At 38.5% G+C, this 22,740-nt stretch overlaps 1 protein-coding gene and 1 non-coding gene across 2 annotated transcripts; both read right to left on the reverse strand.

The window, feature by feature from the left end:
• Positions 1-375: 375 nt before the first annotated feature.
• Trnam-cau lies at positions 376-448 on the reverse strand. Its single transcript has one exon. It is a non-coding gene; the product is annotated as a tRNA-Met (tRNA).
• An 8,515-nt stretch (positions 449-8,963) lies between these two features.
• Positions 8,964-10,552, reverse strand: LOC6045542 (pyrroline-5-carboxylate reductase 3). Its single transcript, XM_038265036.1, has 3 exons — positions 10,358-10,552; positions 9,636-10,301; positions 8,964-9,578 (listed from the first exon to the last, which is right to left on the reverse strand). The coding sequence occupies exons 1-3, from the start codon at positions 10,452-10,454 to the stop codon at positions 9,505-9,507; spliced, it is 837 nt and encodes a 278-aa protein (XP_038120964.1). The 5' UTR covers positions 10,455-10,552; the 3' UTR covers positions 8,964-9,504.
• Positions 10,553-22,740: the final 12,188 nt, after the last annotated feature.

Raw genomic sequence — 22,740 nt, forward strand, 5'->3', positions numbered from 1 at the left:
TTAAATTTAACTTTTTAAGCATATAAAAAAACACACTGGCATCACTGCCTCCATCCCGTCTTCAGAGCGTACCTCAGCCCGGTGTACCCGTTAAATCCTTTTACACATTTAGCGCATTAATAAAGCAAAATTTATCGCAATCTTCAAAAGAACCGGGTCGGGTTCTGTGCACTGTGCGGCACAACCCAATAATAAATGGCACTGTTTATAAATCAAAACGCCTATTAATGATGCCGGGCTCGGAAGATCGTCGTCCTCTGTCGAAAGCGAGGATTCTCGCGATCTTCCGAGGTCCGTAATGTAATTGCCCTGCGGAAACACTCATAAACATTCAGGATGTTATCCATCTCTTAGCGGGGATCGTGTAAAAAGTTATGCCCCGAGTGAGGATCGAACTCACGACCTTAAGATTATGAGACTTACGCGCTGCCTACTGCGCCATCGAGGCCGCTGATAGTTACTATGACGAACCATTTCTTGCGACTTTCTCCTCAGAAGTTTGCGGCTTCTTGTTTGCAGGTGATAATGAAACGATGAGTTGGATTACATCTCCCATTCGTACTGAATATAATGTGTACAGATCCACAGAAAGACTTAATTACAGCCGGTCATAATTCATCGCCCCAGTCACGAGCGTGCAATTAAAAGCGAATAAATTAAGTAGCTTCCAGGCGTCGTCGGTCGGCGAAGCGTTCTGAACGAAAAGTTCCGCAGAAAGTAAGTAGCCATTGCGCAGTAGTGCTGGAAGCTGCGAAAGAGACTCCGAGTTGCAATTTGTAAGAATCCGCCTAAAAGCGGCAATGATTCATTGAGTTCCTCGGCCGATGCACTTTTCACGAGATGTTGATAAATGTGCCCAAAAGTGCGCTGGAGGGTATTGTGCACCCTTGAACATTTGAAGAAAAGTTAGTTTAGCCGATTTTTAAACAATACAGGTTTCAAGAAAACTTTGTACTGGATTAAATTTTTAACCAATTTTGGAACATTTCAAAAAAAGTTTAATTTTGTAAAATCACACAAATCAAGGTTATGTCAAGGGTTAAGTGCAGCCAGCGTGTAATCGTCTAACCAACCTGAGCCCCAAAAAAAATCGCAGCCTCCTTAATCAGCAGCGCTTAATCTGGTATGAAGCCACGAAAAATAAAACCCACTGCACGTGGCCACACCCTTCCGTCGAGTACGCAAACTTGCGCGCTGTAGTTGAGCGTGAGAAGATTATCTGCGACCGCCGGAGGGGAACGAGTTCAAGTTCAAAGCCCTTCAAATGGTCACTGCCTTAACAGGGCTGATTGACATCGACAGCTGGTGGCTTCTGGGTAAGCCCGGGATGACGCCAACTTGAGGGAGCAGCCACGGGAGGCGTTATCTGAGTTTAACCTTCAAGTCAATAGATTTTTTAATATCTACTTTAAAAAATAATAAGCAAACCCGGGCAGACGGTAATAACAAAATTCATGCCATTTCAATAACAAATACTGTTAAAATAAAAAAAAACGTTATGGAATATTCTTGCAAAATTAATTTTTGCATAAGAGCTTAATGACAGTTTATGTTATAATAACCAAATTTGTTATTAGTCTGATATTGGTTGAAAGTCAAAACAACTTGGGAATAACATTTTTTGTTGTGGAAGAATAACTCCAATTGTTATTGGGATGATCGGATTAGTTGTTAAAATAACAAAAAAGAATAACAAAGATTTGTTCGAAGAATAACGCAAAATGTTATAAGTCTGTTATTACAATAACAATCCAATAACAAAAAAATCATAATGGCGAATAACAAATATTATTATAAATAACATTAAATGTTATTGGCCTAGTATTTTCAAATAACAAAAAAAATATTCCTACGTTATTTCCGACTGCTCGGGAAGTCATTTTAAAATAAATTTTTAAAAAACTGGATTGGATTCAGTCATTTTAGAACAAAATCGAAGATTAATTTAAGTGCTCATAGTTTAAAACATTGTTGCCAAACATCCTTTTCCTTGTTCTAGAAAAAAGAAAACATTGAAACAACTTTGTGATCAGGAGTCTTAATAAATAAAAAAATAACCCGCAAACAGGTCAAAATCCATCATTCTGCAAGCACGTGTCGTGTCAAAGTGACATTGACAAAGGAGCTGCCTGATTGGACGAATTTCCTGAGGTGCGATGGTGCATTTTAATTTTCCGCAAAAAAAACAACAATATCAAGTGTGGCGCTGCACTTGTTGAAAAAATGCCGTCCACAATCACTTTCCATCCCAGGTTCCGTCCAGACAGTGATTGAAAAGCCGATTTATCACACAGCAGCACGGAACACAAGTCCTCTCACTTTCAGGACACCAAAACTTTCGCCTTTGTTTCAGACAAAAAAACACTGTAAAAAATTAATTTCAACCTGTTTCAAGCTCAAATTTGATGAAAAAAAATATGCACAAATGCTTTTTAAAAAGATTTATTCAGACATTCAGCTAATTAACCCAACACCACAGGGACGGTGAGCTCACTCAATCCGTTCGGGACAACTTTTACCCTCCCTCTACCAGGGAAGGCTAAAGACTTGAGTGAGTTCGATTTACAACAACCGACTGCAAGTAGGACAATAACGACGACGACGCCGCCGTCGCTCCTTTTCCGGATTGGCCAACAACCTGGAAGAACCAGCTAAGGAAACTTGAAATCAGATGTCCTGAATAAAGTTGCCACTTTCCACAGCAGAAACGGAGAGATTAAGATATATCGCCCGGTCCAAGGCGTAGCAATTATCTCTAATTTGGAAGTGCAACAATGGACGGATTGGACGATAAATCATTCTGAGCTGCAAGAATGAAGCGTGTTGGAAAGGAGTGACGAAGGTTGACCGGTCTGGGAAAGGAAATTACTGTATTTTTACATCTTTTTAAAAGTTACAAGCTTTCGATACCATATGAAAATCGAACTACATTTTTTCATGATGTCACGAATTTCCAACTGCTTCATTACTCAAGCTAATCAAACACGAACGCCCACACTTATGCAAGCTTACTGATTAGCTATCAAAAATTTTTTGCATCGCACGCGAACCATTAATTGCTGCAACTTTGTTGCTAATAGGTTTCGAGTGCTCCCGCCATGCCCCTTCGTGAACTGTCTAGTAAAAGTGTGCGCACTGCTATTCAATTGCCGGTCTCGTAAAATGATCATCAGTGTGGCAGTATCTAATGAGGGGATCATCGAAAGTGTGTTCAAAAATCGAATTGCTTTTTTTTTGTTTATTATTTTGCATTTGAAAAATACTTTCAAACATTACCTAAATTTGTAAAAACAGAATGCTTCATAAATTGAAAAAAAATGACTGGAAAAACCAAATCAATTTTTCGTAAATTTTTACAAATACGGTAAAAATACTTAAATTTTCATAATTTGCAATATTAGTATTGAGGCTGGTACAAACTTTATTTTTAGTTTTTGTCTCCCTCTTCAAAGTTGGCTCGAAAAATCAGGGTGGTTCTTTTTCTTCAAAAAACTTCAAAATTTCAATGGAAATTTTAGTGCAATCAGATGAAATTGATTATAAATGCATTCCCCTGTGTTTTAAATAATTTTAAGCATGTTTGGATTGATTTAAACATCTTTTGATGTTTTGAAAATTTTTGATATTTCGTATAGCAAAAAGTTTTTTTTTCACATTTTTTTTTGTTATCATCAAATTTTACTTTTTTGAAAACGAATGATTGCAAAACAAATGAAAAAGTGTAAAATGCATTGTAAAACACTTTTTGCATGCAAATGTTGAGACTATGGCTTGTTATTTCAATTATTATATTTTTTTATTTCACACATGCTCTTTCTGATGCTTTTGTATACTTGTTATTGAAAATTTTCTTGATTTATTGCCATTTTTCTTCATAGTAAATCAAAATGTTCGCATACCAGACCGATCGCAGCAACCTTCAAATGTAAACAAATTAATTGGTTGAAAATGGTCTAAAATTAAAATTTTAATTTTTTTTTTCAAATTCAACTATTGTGAGACTCGCGAACAATTCAATGAATGAAAACAGTGTACGAGGCAAGGATTATGATAATCTTTCGTAAATTCAGGACATTACCGAGTCAAATTGGTAAGTTCTGAACATAATATTCCCAAGTGAGACAGATTTGTGAACATTTTCACGATGGGACTCATATTTGAACATATTCCAGAAGGGACAAGCAAACTTGCGGTTGAAAATCAGTTTTTTTGCCTTTCTTACTAAAGAAAGGTATAGTGTTTGCTTTTGGCTCCGACGCCAAATCAAGCTTCGTTCCCAAATCATTTCTCGAGAAATATTCATTCGAAAAATCTGCAAAAAATCATGGACGATCGATTTTCGACGCCCGATCGATTGACAATGACAGAATTCGTCTACCTCCAATATCCGAATTTTGGCGCTTAATTTACTGTAGAGCACGCGTGACGTCCGTGTGTGGTAAAAAGTGCTCAATTTTGTGGTAGGGGGTTTCTCAGAGCCCATTATGGATTTGAGCTCTCTTGGGCGCATTTGAAAGGGTGTGCTGAACCTGAACCAGTTCCATACCAAATTTGAATTTATCCATTTTTATGGGGACTCGGAGTGTGTTTTCACCAAATCAGGCGGTTTTCAAATGAAAATTCGGTCGAAAATTGAAGTATTGAAATCGTTTATTTGTCCAAAAATTGCATTTTCCAGCCCTACATCCTCCCAAATTTTCATCCATGTCGGTAATGTGGTTTTGATTTACAGCTTGTGGACTAATTCACTGTGAGGAAAACCTAAAAAGGTAAAGCCAATGTTCACCAAATGCCAAAACTATTCCTTTGGCATTTTATCTAATTTTTTTTTCTCCACATCATAATCTAGACCATACTCGATGTTCTGAAACAAATTTGACCTCATTTGGATTTACCGTTCAGATTTTAGAAAATTTCCATTTTTGCCCTTCTTACTAAAGAAAGGTATAGTGTTTGCTTTTGGCTCCGACGCCAAATCAAGCTTCGTTCCCAAATCATTTCTCGAGAAATATTCATTCGAAAAATCTGCAAAAAATCATGGACGATCGATTTTCGTCGCCTCGTCGACAAGTTGCCAAGTTGAGCTTCACATGCAGACGCGAGCAATGCTGGCGCGTGATGCTGGCGCGTATAGAGTTTTGATACTAGATTACCCCCTTTTAGTGCAAGTTGCTTTATCGATTGCTCGTTCATCACACATCGCCTATCATTATTTTCTATGCTAAGCTTCAGTTAACGCAAACTAGACGCAAGCAGCTATCTGTTCTGAAGCCTCATGCTCATTCTTTTGCCTTTCTTTTTGTTTTGCTCATTCTCTGATCGAACTCTGAGCGAACGAATTTCTGGGAAGCGTTCAAGCTTCCCATGCCAGTGACAACGCACATCGCGGGTTTGGTTTTCTAGCTTCGGTACTAGCCTTTTTGTGTATTAGTATTTTTGTTCATCGTACCAGCGCACCACGGTGGTTTATTCGGTACGTTTGCGTTTGTCGTAGTGAAGTCCCACCGAGCGCTCAGTCGTTGTATGCTTCCCAATCCCAAAAACGCCTAAATGCTTGCTTATTGAAAGCTCTCAATTTTGCCTAACGCCTAAATGACAGTTTAGTGAATTACAGTAGGCGTTTCAAAGCTTTCAAGAACATTTATGCGGCTTTACCGTTACATCGTTGTTTACAACACGGCAAATTCTCGGGTGTTGAAACACTTTCTGCCAGTTATTTTGTAACCACTTTAACGCATTGGAGCAAGACGGAATTATTTTGTTTTCTCGTTAATTTTTTATATTTTGAAAAGTGCAAAAAACACTCAGAGAAAACGAACAATTTAGCGATATGCAGAAAACATTACGAACATCGCAAATTGTGAGCTAATTCTCTGTCTCAAAAACAATGTGTTCTGATTTAAAAAATCGAAAATGCTTGTGTGCGAGCACAGTTTACAACCGGCCATGGCAAATGGGGCAAAAACCAGCGCTTTTCAGTTATATGAAAAAATATGGTTGAGTTTCGAATTGTATTATGAATGGACCATTCTTTATATTGCTATTTCTTTGAAAAAAAAAAAAAATCAACTGCCGTTAACTTCCTTTTGTAAGAAAGGCTCTATCTCACCCCAGGTGGGATTAAATCGGGTTTTTTGTAAAAAAAAGTGTTAAATATTATTAATGCAGCTTAAATAAACACAACAAACGAAGCGATTCCCACATCTATCTCGAACTCGACAAAAATGCATATGGGACATCTGTGCGAACATGGGCAGTAAACTAGTGTAAAATGCATTTTAAAACACTTTTTCCATGCAAATGTTGAAAATATGGCTTATTATTTCAATATTTATGTTTTTATTTTATTTTATTTGCCGCTATGTAAAATTTCGAATCGTCTGACACCCATAAGGCTTTCTAGTCAGAAATTTACCAACACATTCAAAGTATGTTTACATGACAGCTGGACGTTTGTTTGCATCAGATTTCCTATCTCTTTCTAGCAAAATTTTTCTGTCAAGCGACTTCTAGCTGGTTTATTTGACTGACTGCCCGATATGTCAGCCAACATACTTCGCAGGGCTGTGACAGCTACAGCTCGATCATTGTTTGCATCAGGACACTGTGACGAGAAGTTCGTCATTTTTGAGTTAAATTATATTTTTTTCACTGGGCCTAGCAAACCTTACATTGAAAATTATGAAAATTTTCGATTTTTTCGGTATTTTGGGCAAATTTTTATATTTCATTAAAATAAAACTCTAAAACAGTGAAAATGCATGCAAAATTTTGAATCGAATAATACGGTATTTTGAATAAAATTAAAACACAAGATAGAACTCAAGTGACGTAATGCATACATAAATAAACAGTAAATTACTTGTAATCAATGAAGGTTAGTTTGGGAAAAAAATTCACATCTCTTTATGAATAATTTCAAATATTTCACGCAAAATAACATCAATAAGAGAAACATTCATCAACCAAACAACCAACAAATTAAATTTGGATGGTTGAAAAAACAGTTGCATATTTAATGGCCGTACCTCTTTTCGATGTAATTTTACTGATAAAAGTTATTTATTAAAACATGTGTCGCTTCCACGCGAAAATTAACTTTATTTTTACCATTACACAAATGACGAAACGTTGTTCGGAGATTTTTAAGGTTACCGTTGCTAACCACCCTCATCTCAGATGGTTGAACTTTATGAAAAATGGTAGGGTACCATTTCCGATATGGTATTTTAAAGGTTTTCCTACCATTTTTCAAATAGTGGTTACGATCTCTGTAATGGTGAGTAAACCATTTAACAAAAAGTTTTTTTAAGATTCTCGTTTATGCGGGGAGGTGATATAATTTATTTTACATACAGTTAAGACTCGCGTTGTTCACGGGTAAAAAACGAACGATTTTTTCTTTTTTTTTTTAAGGTGCTATGATTTCAGAAGCTCGCTAAAGCTCATTTTGTTTATGTTTGAACCTTAACTTTAAGTTTTAAAGAAATGTTAGTCAATATGAGATATTTTTTGAATCACCATCACTTTTCTGAACCAAAATGTCTCGGTTCTTTTTAATTTTTTAATTAATCTGTTATTTTGATGCATTTTTTTGTGTAATAATTGAGTTAAATGATTATAAATTCATCGCGTGAAGTGGTTGATTGCCTTTTATTACCTGTAGCTCCAAGGGGTTTCTTTTGGAGTTTTAACTTCTAACAGCTGTATCTTTTTAAGTATTAGCTCAGTCAAATGTTATCCAGCTATGAAGATACTTGCTGAACTTGATTCGGAAGAATCTGTAGAATGATTCACTCGAAATAGATTTAAAATAAATACATGAACCCAAAGTTCAACAGAAAAATTTAAAATCAATTATTTTTCACGAGAATTTCGCAAAAAAAAATTGCTCACTTAATATCATGCTTATGTAACAAGCTATTATTTGCATGCAAGAATTATGACTTCAATCACCTAAAGTATAATTTGAGACTTCAATTAACATTTATTTACGAAACTATTGGCACTACGCCCCCCGGGGCATGGCCTTCCTCTAACGTGGGATTTCTGCTCCAGCGCCTCTGACGAGACAGGAGAAACCGGGACCGACATTTTACTTCACCATCCGATAGAAGCTCAGTGGATAAGGCGGGAATCGAACCCGCGTCTCATAGCATCATCGGGATCGGCAGCCGAAGCTACCCCTGCGCCACGAGACCCACCAACATTTATTTATCGACAATCAAAAAAATCCTGAAAAAAATAATAAAACAGCTTTCTAGACTCCAACAAATTTATTTAATAAAGAATCAAAGTCCAAACAAAAGTCGTCTTCTGAAATAAAACGAGTCCTAGTTTCTACATTCAACACAGTTCGAATGCGTTAATTCCATGTCATTAAAACAATTATTGTTAGAGTTTACAATGGAAGACATTTATTGAATTATCAGATGAAGTGACTTCAAACATTATGTGTATACTTTTGCGGTCAATTTCAATGATGTATTTAATTGATCAATATTCTTTATTCGGCAGTTTACAGTTTTATTGGAAATGAAAAATAAAAAAATTTAAGGGGTGCAAGCTCACATAAAATGTCTGTAATTAAAAACAAATAATTTCAAATATCTTTTGAGACAAACCCAGTTCAAATTTGTTAAAATTATTATATTACATTGAGAAACGTATAGATAAGGAAGCTCATACTGCACGACATTTCCTTGCAGTTTGTCTCCCGTTGCAAATTTTAAAAAATATTGCAGTGAAAAAAAAATTAAGCTTATTGAGGTTTTTTTTTTCAGGATTACGTGAAACTTCAGGGCTGTAAAGTCGGATAATTTATCAAGGACTTCGAATTCACTCCGATTCCGACTCCAAGGTTTTCGGAATTTATCGTCGCCAAATTCAACTAAAGCTTCTCAAATTTGATAACTTCAGCAGCGGATTCTGTGCCAACTTTTCTAATTTTAACACCGACTCCATTGTAGCAGGGACAATTTTTATTATCAGAACAAAAAAATGATTGCTTTCATTTCTTTCACTATTGAACACCCAACAACCAATTATTCGATCACGTAAGCGCATAAATTGTTGCAGTTTTCGTTATCTAACATCCACCGATGACTACAATCTTGTTTACCCTTTAACTTAGTGCACAGCACGCGCCACTCGACAAACGACCACACCTAGCCGTATACCTCACCCACCGACGACCGGGTCACCAGAGTTTATTGCCACCCGGTAACCGATAGTGTGCCGACCAAACAAAGTAGAATCTTCCCCTTTTGCTAGACACTTGAACAACATGTTTGCAAACTTGTCAACCGGGACACTAGCTCTGTAACCATTGTGAACCTCCAATATTTGCCCAGTTGTTGAACGCCGGCGGCGGCGCGACTTGCAAGCGCCCCGGTGAATTATGCGGAAATGAGCGGAAAAAACGCAATGTTTAGCAGTGTGTTTGCATGCGGTGGTTATTTAATTAGTTCGAGAGGCGCTGCTGTAAGCGTCCGTTGGTTTGGGTCATTTCTCCGTGGAAAACTCCCGACACCTGTTGGTGGCCGCCTCGATGGCACCGGCCACGATGTAGCGGAACGCTGGAAAGCGGGGAAGTTTGAGTTAGAGAGTGATGGTGTTGCTTGAGTTGTTCTTACCATTCTTCTCCAGAAAGGACAATCCGTGGATCGTCGACCCACCAGGACTAGCCACGTCATCCTTCAGCTGTCCGGGATGGATTCCAGTTTCTCGGACCATCTTGCCGGCTCCCATCACCGTTTGGGCGGCCAGCTTGTACGCCAAGTCTCGCGACAGTCCCATCTTGACCGCTCCGTCGGCCATCGCCTCAATCATGGCAAACACGTACCCGGGACCGCTTCCCGACAGTGCCGTAATGGGATCAATCAACGCTTCCGTAACTTCGTCACAGGTTCCAACCGATTCGAACAGCGTCTGTGTCAACGCGCAGTCCTGCTCGGTAGCTTTCTTGCCCCGAACAAACACCGCAGCCCCAGCGCGGACCAACGTAGGAATGTTTGGCATAACTCGAATCACGCGAGCTTCCGGAACGAGTGACTGCTCCAAATCCGCCAATTTCAGTCCCATCGCAACCGAAATGAACAGCTTGCCTCCGCTAATCGACTTGACGCTGTCCAACACCAAGGGTACAATCCACGGCTTCACCGTAATGAACACCACCTGCGAGTCCTGCACCACCGGGAGATTCTCCGTAAACGTCTGCGCGCCAAGTCCGCGGAACGCCACCATGTTGGCCTCGTCTTGCGGACTGAAGCTCGCGCGGAGATTCTTCCCGTCAACCAGACCTAAAAATAGAACCGATTAAAGAACTTGTCACTCCGTAACGTTGACCGAACCAAACCGGCCGATATAAAACCCTGGGCCATGGCTTGGGCGGTTTTGCCACCGCCCAGGAAGCCCATCTTCAGCAACGCTCCGCAGGCACTTTTCAGCTGCATCTCGGAACGTGATAATCCCTCGGAAAACAACACTGACTAAATGCACTACTGACTTGTAGCAGCAGCAAGCTGATGATGCAATCTGTCACGGCGTGAGTGCAATTCACGAACTATACGCAGAATGGCAATGTGAGAGAGAGAGCGAATCTGCTGAGAGCAAACGGGATTTTCCCACTCTGGGTGAGTAACGTTAGCGTGACCACGTGACTGGAATCGATTGTGTGGTGTAGGTTATGTTTGCGCTTCGCACTGGTGTGTGGGTGACCGGCGTGCTTGGATGGAATCGGGGGCTTGGGAAAAATTGGGGGTAGAATGGAGCACTGGATTCGAGTGGTAGAAATGACAGTTCTCCCATAAGAAATGCATTGTAGAAAGGTCAGGTTACCAAGTTACGGGCTAGAATTGATAAGTTGTGTACTTATTTTTAGAATGGAATAATCGATCCAGGGCAAATCCAGGGGGTATCTCTAATGTCGATTTTGTTAATCGTCAGCCTCATGTGATAAATCTAAAGTTTTTTAAAAGGGCCAAAAAAAATGAAAGACCTTACGGGGTCATTCTCTATCAACTCACACGAAATCGGGAAAAGTTGCCCCGACCCCTCTTCGATTTGCGTGAAACTTTATCCTAAGGGGTAACTTTTGTCTCTGATCACGAATCCAAGGTCCGTTCTTTGATATCTCGTGAAGGAGGGGCGGTACGACCCCTTTTATTTTTGAACATGCGAAAAAGAGGTGTTTATCAATAATGCTCAGTCTGAAACGTTGATGAGATAGAAATTTTGTGTCAAGGAGACTTTTATGTAAAATAAGACGCCCGATTTGATGACCCCGATTTGTCGTACTCAGAATTCCGAAAAAAAGGTATTTTTCATCGAAAAAACACTAAAAAAGTCGTCCATGATCAACGACGACCAACATTTGTAAGAACTTTGTAGAACATTGTTACACTCTAAAAAAAACCCCTGCAAAGTTAGAAAAAACACAAAATTTGAAAATGAAATTTTTTGTTCTAAATGAAAAAATGACCCTTCTAGATCAATGTAGATTCGAAAAGAACATTAAATATCCCTTAAAATGACATGTTACAAAATTTTGTACAGTCAAGTAACGAAAAATGGCAGAGTTATTAAAACTTTTTTAGTGTTTTGTCGATGAAAAATACGTTTTTTTCGGAATTCTGAGTACGCCATCAAATCGGGCATCTACATAAAAGTCCCTTTGACACCAAATTTCTATCTCATCACCGTTTCAGCCTGAAATGAAAGGGGTCGTACCGCCCCTCCGAGATATCAAAAAAACGAACCTCGGATTCGTGTTCAGAGAAAAAAGTTACCCCTTAGGACAAAGTTTCACGCAAATTGAAGAGGGGTCGGGGCAACTGCTCTGTGAGTTGGCGGAGAATTACCCTTTACTTTTTATGTTTTTCAAGCTAAAATTGATAGCATTGGCTCAATACTATTAATTGGTTCAATCTACACAAGGGCAGCAGTTTATGTTTTTAAAAGAACCACAATTTTTAATCCATTGTGATTCCAAATTTCCAAATCTGCGTATAATTTTTGTATGGTCATAAAAATTACTTTGCCATATTAACTTAAAAAATAATTGAAAAAAATCAGTTAAAGGTTTGAATAAGTCTCATATAAATATAATTTCAATATGATTATTTTTTATATGACATAACAACAAAAGCTTTTAACATTTCTTTGCAACTGCTGTCTAAAAACAAGAAACTGCAACACAAAAAAATCATACCAATCAACTTAAGAGGTTACATACACGTAGAAAATCACAAAATTTTATGTTAAAGAATATTTCTGGAGTTTTTTTTTTTTAAAAAAAGGTCCAATAAACCAAATTTTCAGTTTTTGCTTTTTGGGTGTTATTTATACCCCTGACTCAAGGCGGTTTCGAAAACACCCAAACCCGAGCATGGGTAAATTACAAGGGAAATACGTAATAATACCTTTCTCTGGTATCAATATCAAATTTTGGTATTCCTGGACCCTTTAAAATTTGTCTTAAGGATTATGCAAGAGCAAAATGTGCTAGCATACCAATTAAAGGTATTGTTTTGATATTGCAAAATTGCAGAATTTGTCAATGGTCGAACACCACATATTGGTATTCTTTTGGTATTACAGTGTTTTATCAAATTCCTCTGAAACTATGGGAAAATTTTGACAAAATAATTAATTTTGCGCTAAAATGATGTCTCAAAGCGAATGCTTTCATTGAAAACCGGAAATTTCAAACTTGATTTTAAACATTTTTGATATACCCCCTGAAGAAATTACTTGAAATTGTGGAAAATTTTCTATGTCAGGATGGCACATTTTGGTATTATTTTGGTATTAAAGTGTTTTATCAAATTCCTCTGAAACTATGGGAATTTTTTTTATAAATTTTGATGAGATTTGCGCTTTTTGCGCTAAAATGGCTTGAAACCGAAAAATGTTAAAGCTGATTTTCATTTTTTTATATACCCACTAAGATTTTTTTTTAAAACGTTGAAATTTCTCTAAGTTGAGATAACCATTTGAATATAACCTTTGAAAAACGAGTCAATCGACAGATTATAGAATTTTGGTGAATTTCAATCCAGTTTCATTTTAATAACACTTATTTTTCAATCTTGTTATTTTTTAGAATCTTCAAGAACTTCAAGCACAGGCCGTTCATCAATGACAAATGCATTCGATGTGGTGAAGAATATCACTAAGAACAACATGGAATCATCAGTTGAGTAGATTTGGCTGTTGCATATGAATAATTTCCGTTTTTTCACTAACTGCAACTGCTGCACTAAAAATGGTATGAAAATACCAAATTTTGGTATTTCTTGTGCAAATACCAGCGACCAAAATGTGCTCTTGGTTGCCCAGTAATAGATGGTAAAATACCATGAAATCATACCAAAATCGTGTATTTGGAAGACCACAGGAATACCAAAATCTGATTTTCCAAGGGCGCGGGAATACCTAAAAATTAAACCATGGCAATACCAAGTTTTGGTATTCAAGCAATGTTCAAAAATCCAGAAGACCTCAATTTGGTTTTATTTTGAGGTATTATTTTACCCTTGGAATAACATGGTTTGGTATTGTTGTGCCCTTCCACATACAAGACTTTGGTATGATTTCATGGTATTTTACCTTCTATTACTGGGCAACCAAGGGCACATTTTGGTCCCTGTTATTTGCCCAAGTAATACCAAAATTTGGTATTCCCGTGTTATTTACCCCTGCTCGGGTGGCTGGAACCGATTTCAAACTATCAGGGGCTGTATGTAGTGTACCTATGTGATGTTTTACAAAAAAAATCCGGTTGAAAAAATAGGCCCACTGTTGATTTTGTAACAAAAGCTGTAAAAATCATGTTTTAGTATATTCCACGGGTTCCACTTTGGAAAAATTATCTATACGGGAGCTTAAAGTTGAGGTAATAACCCGTCAAATGCAACCGGAAGCAATCCGCTAGGATTTCGTTTCGGAGATACAGGTCCTCAAATTCGGGTCCTCAAAAATGACTTTTTTCGGTAGTAGTAGGTTCCCGGTGGCCACAGTGACCAAAACCGGTTCTGCCAGTCAGAATCGCAAAGAAGACATCCTAACCTTTCATTTGCGGCCAAGACATCCAAAATCGGTTGAGATTCCGAATTTTGGAAGCCAAAAACATTTCTGGGTCATATAGACCCCAGAACCATAGGTGTATGCATGAAACGAAGGCCATGCCCGAATAACCTTCATGGAGGTTCTCCTCAGAGCATGCCACGATTAGCGTATGCCTGGGCAGCTGGTTCACCAACGAGGGGGAAACCTGCCCGACGAAACCAACAACGCCCGCTGAGCCTCCGTTCGACGGAACGATACAGCTTGTTGCGAAGGTCGCAGATTCCGGCACTTGTACGAATGCCAACAAGCCGGCCGCAAAGGTCACAGAACCGCAGATTCCGTAACCAAAGATCAGTCAGTTAAAACCGACAGCCATCTCCAAAAGTCCCAACGATTTTTTTTTTTTCAGATTGACAATCAACATGTTTTTAAAATTTTTTGTCGAAGCCTACTCTCTTGCCTTCTCTATAGATTTTCCATTGCGACGATATCTTTCTGCGGCGATTCTAATTTTTCTCGAAATGATTAATACCTTCTAAGATTTTTTTTTTAAAACGTAGAAATTTCTCTAAGTTGGGATAACCAAATACTTTGAAAAACGAGTTAATCAACAGATTATTGAATTTTGGTGAATTTCAATCCTTATTTTTCAATCTTATTATTTTTCAGAATCTTTGAGAACTTCAAGCACAGGCCGTTCATCAATGACAAATGAATTCGATGTGGTGAAGAATATCACTAAGAACAACATGGAATCATCAGGTGAGTAGATTTGGCTGTTGCATATGGATTATTTCCGTTTTTTTCACTAACTGCAACTGCTGCACTAAAAATGGTATAAATATAACAAATTTTGGTATTACATATTCAAATACCAGCGACCAAAATGTGCTCTTGGTTGCCCAGTAATAGATGGTAAAATACCATGAAATCAAACCAAAATCATGTATGTGGAAGATTACAGGAATACCAAAATCTGATTGTTCAAGGGCGCGGGAAAACCTAAAAATAGAACCATGTCAATAACAAGTTTTGGTATTCAAGCAATGTTCAAAAATCCAGAAGACCTCAACTTGGTATTGAAATGGTTTTATTTTGAGGTATTATTTTACCCTTGGAATAACATTGTTTGGCATTGTTGTGCCCTTCCACATACAAGACTTTGGTACGATTTCATGGTATTTTACCACATTTTGGTCACTGTTATTTGCCCAAGTAATACCAAAATGTGGTATTCCCGTGTTATTTACCCCTGCTCGGGAAAAGCAAAAACTAGAAATTTGGTTTATTGGACCTTTTAAAAAAAAACTCCAGATTTGTAAATCCACTCAAATGATGATTTTCAATCACTCCTGAAATTTTTATGAAGATATTTCATGATTAAACTAAGTAACAGGCGATTGAATCTCAAAATTTTGCTATGCGCAAAGCGGACTGTCAAACTTTGTTAGCGTTTTTCTCGAAACACCGAGTTGATTTACGGGTGCCACGATATCTCGAGATGGGATGGACCAAATTGGCTGAAATTTTAGGTGAAGACTCTCAAGTATTTTTTAATTTTGCTTTTTAAAAAATGAAAAAAAAATCAAAAAAAACTGACTTGTTTTCAATATGAAAAACAAAAAAAAATTATATCTTTTTTAAAAGTAATCTTTTTGAAAATCGGGCTTCGACATGCACACGAAATTGGTTCAACGGGTCTTCACCTAAATTTTGAGACGATTTTGTCAAGACAGTGTTGAGAAATTGTGGCACGCGTTTTATATTTTGAAATAAGTTTTTTTTACAAGAGAGTAACCCTACTTAAAGTATCACTAGTAAAACGAACCATGATATCCAACATATTTGAAGTTGGCTGAAGAAAAGGGATTTAAGCGTACTTTTGAATTCATAACGCTTCTGCTGTTGCCGTTCAAAATGTTGATGGGTTTGAACATGACCCCTCAATCCGAACGTCCGAAGACCCGGCGAGTTCAACGCGATACTCCGTCTTGACCGGGTTGACATTCGGGGTGAAGGAACATAAATTACATCGTTTTATTTTTCTCTCGGTGTTTTTTTTTTCTCTTCACTCAAGACAGGAGTGACAATCCCGATAAGGCTGTCTCCGGGAGCTACCGCGGCGGCGCGCAAGTTGGAATGACCACTGACTGCTGGGTTCCGTTATTCGCGGATCGTGCCCGGGGCCAAATGCACCTGCCCCAGCAGCCACACAGATCGATCACTTTGGACGGTCGCTGGGACGTTTTTTGGGGGGAAACGCTGATTGCGATCAACGCGGTAGCTCATCGACGTGTCAAGATCGATGTCAACTGCTGCTGCTGCCGCGGGAGAGAAAATTCGTGATGACGCGAGTTAATTTTAAAATTACTGCCGAGTGCAATGACACAGAAATTGGAATCCGAGTTGAGATCATGATCTGTCAGTGTTCGAGGTGTGTTTCGTGCACCGGGATACGCATGTACCAGATAAGATATCTTTCACGCGACTTGGGCTGTCATCAAGCTTGCTTGTTGAGGTAAATTTGGGGAAGATACTTTTGGAAATATGATCATTTGATATCCACTCGTAAGCGGTAGCCCGGGAGCTCGATCCCTGACTCGGATTCTAATACTTAGTAAAGAGAACGTAGTGTATTGGGCCGATACCGATTATTACCCTGAAATCTCACGTTTGACCTCGTTTCAGGACCCTCAATTATTTAATCAGTGAAATCAAAGTGTTTACGTCTAGCCACGTCCGTAGTTTGTTACCTCATTATTCTGGTTCCTAGGTTTTGTCCCACATTTCTGTTCTGTGTTCAAAGACACACGTGTAACGTGATGTGATCTCCAAGGTGTCTCCAAGAGTAAAGCAACGGCTTAAATTTTAATTTCTTCCCAATATTTTTAAATACTTAGCCCAACAAAGGACACTTCACTCTTGGATGGACCAACTCAGAAAAAATAAGAGTGGCACGTAAAGTAGCCATTATTTCGCGATCTCTGTCAAAGATATCACTGATACTAGCTGAAAGACGAAGCCCGGCTGCTAGGGCCACGGCCACGATCATGTACACTGGTCAGCGAATTGGCCCATAAGACTCCCAAGTAATTGGGATTGATTGATCGCGAATGAGGCGGCCAGAAACCCAGTGTACCCACAGTACCATCATACGTGTGAAAATAAGGACAATCATCATCATTACCGTGCCGCAAGTCCTCGCAGGAGTAGCGGCAAATTACGGTAATAAATTAACGCGTAATTACCGATATCGAGAAGTCGGCGATATCGACGAGAGACCTTCGGGCAGATCTGGCTGGGAAGCAATTTTTTTAAGACGTACTGCGTACTTGGGTGTATTCGGTATCGATTCTGCAAATGTCAAGAGTCCGGGAAGCGAACAGCAAATCAGTGGAACAAAATCTGACACGAATATAAAAAAAATGGAACAATTGTATGCAGACAGGTAGAGCTGCAGGTGCGATGTAGAAGACGGTCGACCGTACAATCTTTCGACAATCTCGATAGCGGCCACTGGCATTGAACGGAGATCAGCTGGACGTTGATAAATGTATCTGAGAAATTCTTTGGGAGGGCAAGGACGTACAACGTCTTGCATTTTGTTTTGTTTTGGTTGAATGTCAACTAAAAAAAGGACTCCAAAAATAGTTCTAATGCAAATTGTAAAATGAGAACTTATTGGATGAATCTACAAAAAAAAACTTTTTTTCTTGATTTTTTGGCAAGGAACCGGAAATAACACCGATTTTTTCAGCTGTTTGAAACTCCACATTGCCCATGTTCTCCCATATGAGCAACTCTCTACGGAATCGGCCGATTTCAACCATTTTTATTTATTGTATTTTTTTATTGTGCTCAAACTTTGTGGGGGCCTTCCCTGTGACCAAATAAGCTATTTTGTGCATTGGTTCACCCATACCAGTCTCCATACAATTTTGGCTACTGTCCATACAAAAACTAACTTAATCCACCTTGGTGGTTGGAGCCTTCCTCACAACAATGGCTGTACACAACTTTCATCTATTTTTTAGATCCGGCTTCCAAAAAGTACATCAATATCACTTAAGTGGCCATATCTCGAGAAAGGGTTGCCAGTTCTTCAATGTTTTGGACTCATTGGAAAAGTCTTTTGATAATCTAACCAACGATGGGTCGGATGATGGACCTGGACATAGTTTACATACATTTAAGTGAGATCCGGCTTCTGAAAAGTACATAAATGTCACTGAAGAGGCCATATCTCAAGACAGGGTTGCCAATTTTTCAATGTTTTAGACTCGTTGGAAAGGTATTTTGATAACCTAACCAACGTCGGGTCGGATAGTGGATCCGGACATAGTTTACATACATTTAAGTGAGATCCGGCTTCAAAAAAGTACATCAATATCACTTAAGGGGCCATATCTCGAGACAGGGTTGCCAGATCTTCAATGTTTTAGACTCTTTGAAAGGTATTTTGATAATCTAACCAACGATGGGTCGGATGATGGACCCGGACATAGTTTACATACATTTAAGTGAGATCCGACTTCAAAAAAGTATATCAATATCACTTAAGGAGCCATATCTCGAGACAGGGTTGCCAGATCTTCAATGTTTTGCACTCGTTGGAAAGGTATTTTGATAACCTAACCAACGATGGGTCAGATGATATACTCGGGCATAGCTAACATACAGTTAAGTGAGATCCAAATATATGTGAAAACACATTTTTATACATAACTTTTGAACTACTTATCGAAACTTCAATCTGTATAAAACTCGATCTATGGGACCCTAAACCAAGTCGAATGCAACAAGTTCGGGTCAAATCGGTTCAGCCAGTGCCGAGAAACATGAGCTAGTTTGTTGGTCACATACATACATACACACACACACATACACACACACATACACACAGACATTTGTTCAGTATTCGATTCTGAGTCGATATATATACATGAAGGTGGGTTTACGACGTTTTTATTCAAAGTTCATTTTTAGAGCAGGATTAGGCCTATGCAAATATTTAAAAAAAAATTTGTCCCTCGGCCCTGGCCGTGGTCAAGGGGGGGGGAGCAAAAAAATTAAAAAAACATAAAAATTTAAATAACAAGCCATAGTCTTCACATTTAAATGAAAAACTAACTTAATCCACCTATGTGGTTGGAGCCTTCCTCACTCATTACCAACAATGGCTGATTTGATGGGGTTGTACACAAATTTCATCTATTTTTTAGATTCGGATTAAGAAAGTACATAAATATCACTTAAGTGGACATATCTCGAGACAGGGTTGCCAGATCTTCAATGTTTTGGACTCGTTGGAAAGGTCTTTTGATAACCTATCCAACGATGGGTCGGATGGTGGATCCGGACATAGTTTACATACATTTAAGTGAGATCCGGCTTCCAAAAAGTGCATAAATATCACTTAAGTGGACATATCTCGAGACAGGATTGCCAGATCTTCAATGTTTTAGACTGGTTGGAAAGGTTTTTGATAACCTAACCAACGATGGATCGGATGGTGGATCCGGACATAGTTTACATACATTTAAATGAGACCCGGCTACAAAAAAGTACATAAACATCACTTAAGTGACCATATCTCGAGACAGGGTTGCCAGATTTTCAATGTTTTGGACTCGTTGGAAAGGTCTTTTGATAACCTAACCAACGATGGGTCGGATGGTGGATCCGGACATAGTTTACATACATTTAAGTGAGATCCGGCTTCCAAAAAGTGCATAAATATCACTTAAATGGCCATATCTCGAGACAGGGTTGCCAGATCTTCAATGTTTTGGACTCGTTGGAAAGGTCTTTTGATAACCTATCCAACGATGGGTCGGTGGTGGATCCGGACATAGTTTACATACATTTAAGTGAGATCCGGCTTCCAAAAAGTGCATAAATATCACTTAAATGGCCATATCTCGAGACAGGGTTCCCAGATCTTCAATGTTTTGGACTCGTTGGAAAGGTCTTTTGATAACCTATCCAACGATGGGTCGGATGGTGGATCCGGACATAGTTTACATACATTTAAGTGAGATCCGGCTTCCAAAAAGTGCATAAATATCACTTAAGTGGACATATCTCGAGACAGGATTGCCAGATCTTCAATGTTTTAGACTGGTTGGAAAGGTTTTATGATAACCTAACCAACGATGGATCGGATGGTGGATCCGGACATAGTTTACATACATTTAAATGAGACCCGGCTACAAAAAAGTACATAAACATCACTTAAGTGACCATATCTCGAGACAGGGTTGCCAGATTTTCAATGTTTTGGACTCGTTGGAAAGGTCTTTTGATAACCTAACCAACGATGGGTCGGATGGTGGATCCGGACATAGTTTACATACATTTAAGTGAGATCCGGCTTCCAAAAAGTGCATAAATATCACTTAAATGGCCATATCTCGAGACAGGGTTGCCAGATCTTCAATGTTTTGGACTCGTTGGAAAGGTCTTTTGATAACCTATCCAACGATGGGTCGGTGGTGGATCCGGACATAGTTTACATACATTTAAGTGAGATCCGGCTTCCAAAAAGTGCATAAATATCACTTAAGTGGACATATCTCGAGACAGGGTTGCCAGATCTTCAATGTTTTGAACTCGTTGGAAAGGTCTTTTGATAACCTATCCAACGATGGGTCGGATGGTGGATCCGTACATAGTTTACATACATTTAAGTGAGATCCGGCTTCCAACAAGTACATAAATATCACTTAAATGGCCATATCTCGAGACAGGGTTGCCAAATCTTCAATGTTTTGGACTCGTTGGAAAGGTCTTTTGATAACCTAACCAACGATGGGTCGGATGGTGGATCCGGACATAGTTTACATACATTTAAGTGAGATCCGGCTTCAAAAAAGTACATAAATATCACTTAAATGGCCATATCTCGAGACAGGGTTGCCAGATCTTCAATAATTTGGACTCGTTGGAAAGGTCTTTTGATAACCTAACCAACGATGGGTCGGATGGTGGATCCGGACATAGTTTACATACATTTAAGTGAGATCCGGCTTCCAAAAAGTGCATAAATATCACTTAAGTGGACATATCTCGAGACAGGGTTGCCAGATCTTCAATGTTTTGGACTCGTTGGAAAGGTCTTTTGATAACCTATCCAACGATGGGTCGGATGGTGGATCCGTACATAGTTTACATACATTTAAGTGAGATCCGGCTTCCAACAAGTACATAAATATCACTTAAATGGCCATATCTCGAGACAGGGTTGCCAGATCTTCAATAATTTGGACTCGTTGGAAAGGTCTTTTGATAACCTAACCAACGATGGGTCGGATGGTGGATCCGGACATAGTTTACATACATTTAAGTGAGATCCGGCTTCCAAAAAGTGCATAAATATCACTTAAGTGGACATATCTCGAGACAGGGTTGCCAGATCTTCAATGTTTTGGACTCGTTGGAAAGGTCTTATGATAACCTAACCAACGATGGGTCGGATGGTGGATCCGGACATAGCTTACATACATTTAAGTGAGATCCGGCTTCAAAAAAGTACATAAATATCACTTAAATGGCCATATCTCGAGACAGGGTTGCCAGATCTTCAATAATTTGGACTCGTTGGAAAGGTCTTTTGATAACCTAACCAACGATGGGTCGGATGGTGGATCCGGACATAGTTTACATACATTTAAGTGAGATCCGGCTTCCAAAAAGTGCATAAATATCACTTAAGTGGACATATCTCGAGACAGGGTTGCCAGATCTTCAATGTTTTGGACTCGTTGGAAAGGTCTTTTGATAACCTATCCAACGATGGGTCGGATGGTGGATCCGGACATAGTTTACATAAATTTAAGTGAGATCCAGATATATGTGAAAACACATTTTTATACATAACTTTTGAACTACTTATCGAAACTTCAATCTGTATAAAACTCGATCTATGGGACCCTTAACCAAGTCGAATGCAACAGGTTCGGGTCAAATCGGTTCAGCCAGTGCCGAGAAACATGAGCTAGTTTGTTGGTCACATACATACATACACACACACACATACACACACACATACACACAGACATTTGTTCAGTTTTCGATTCTGAGTCGATATGTATACATGAAGGTGGGTCTACGACGTTTTTATACAAAGTTCATTTTTAGAGCAGGATTATAGCCTTACCTCAGTGAGGAAGGCAAAAAGTGTTTCAAAATGCATTTTACACTAGTTCAGTTGTTTTACAATCATTAGTTTTCAAAAAATATAAGATCTGACAAAAACAAAAATTGTATCGAAAAAAAAAGATTTGGCATCGAAAATTTTCAAAAAATCTTAATAATTCCAAACATGCTAAAAATGATTTTAAACGCAGAAGAATGTATTTTAATTTAATTCAGCTGGTTGCACATGATTTTTCATTGAAATTTTGAAGCTTATTGTAAAAATATTTTTTTTGTCCCCTGATTTTTCGGGCCAATTTTGAAGGGGTGGGTGACAAAAACTTTTAAAAATATTTGTACCAGCCTTTATAGCCTTACCTCAGTGAGGAAGGCAAAATGTTATGTCAATATTTAAACAGCTGTAACTTTTGAGTGAATTTTCTGATCAATTTGGTATCTTCGGCAAAATTGTAGGTATTGTTGAGGACTATTGAGAAAAAATAGGTACAAGGAAAAAAAATGCAAATTTTTTAA

Source organism: Culex quinquefasciatus, chromosome 3 (genome assembly GCF_015732765.1).
Source record: "Culex quinquefasciatus strain JHB chromosome 3, VPISU_Cqui_1.0_pri_paternal, whole genome shotgun sequence".
NCBI lineage: Eukaryota > Metazoa > Arthropoda > Insecta > Diptera > Culicidae > Culex > Culex quinquefasciatus.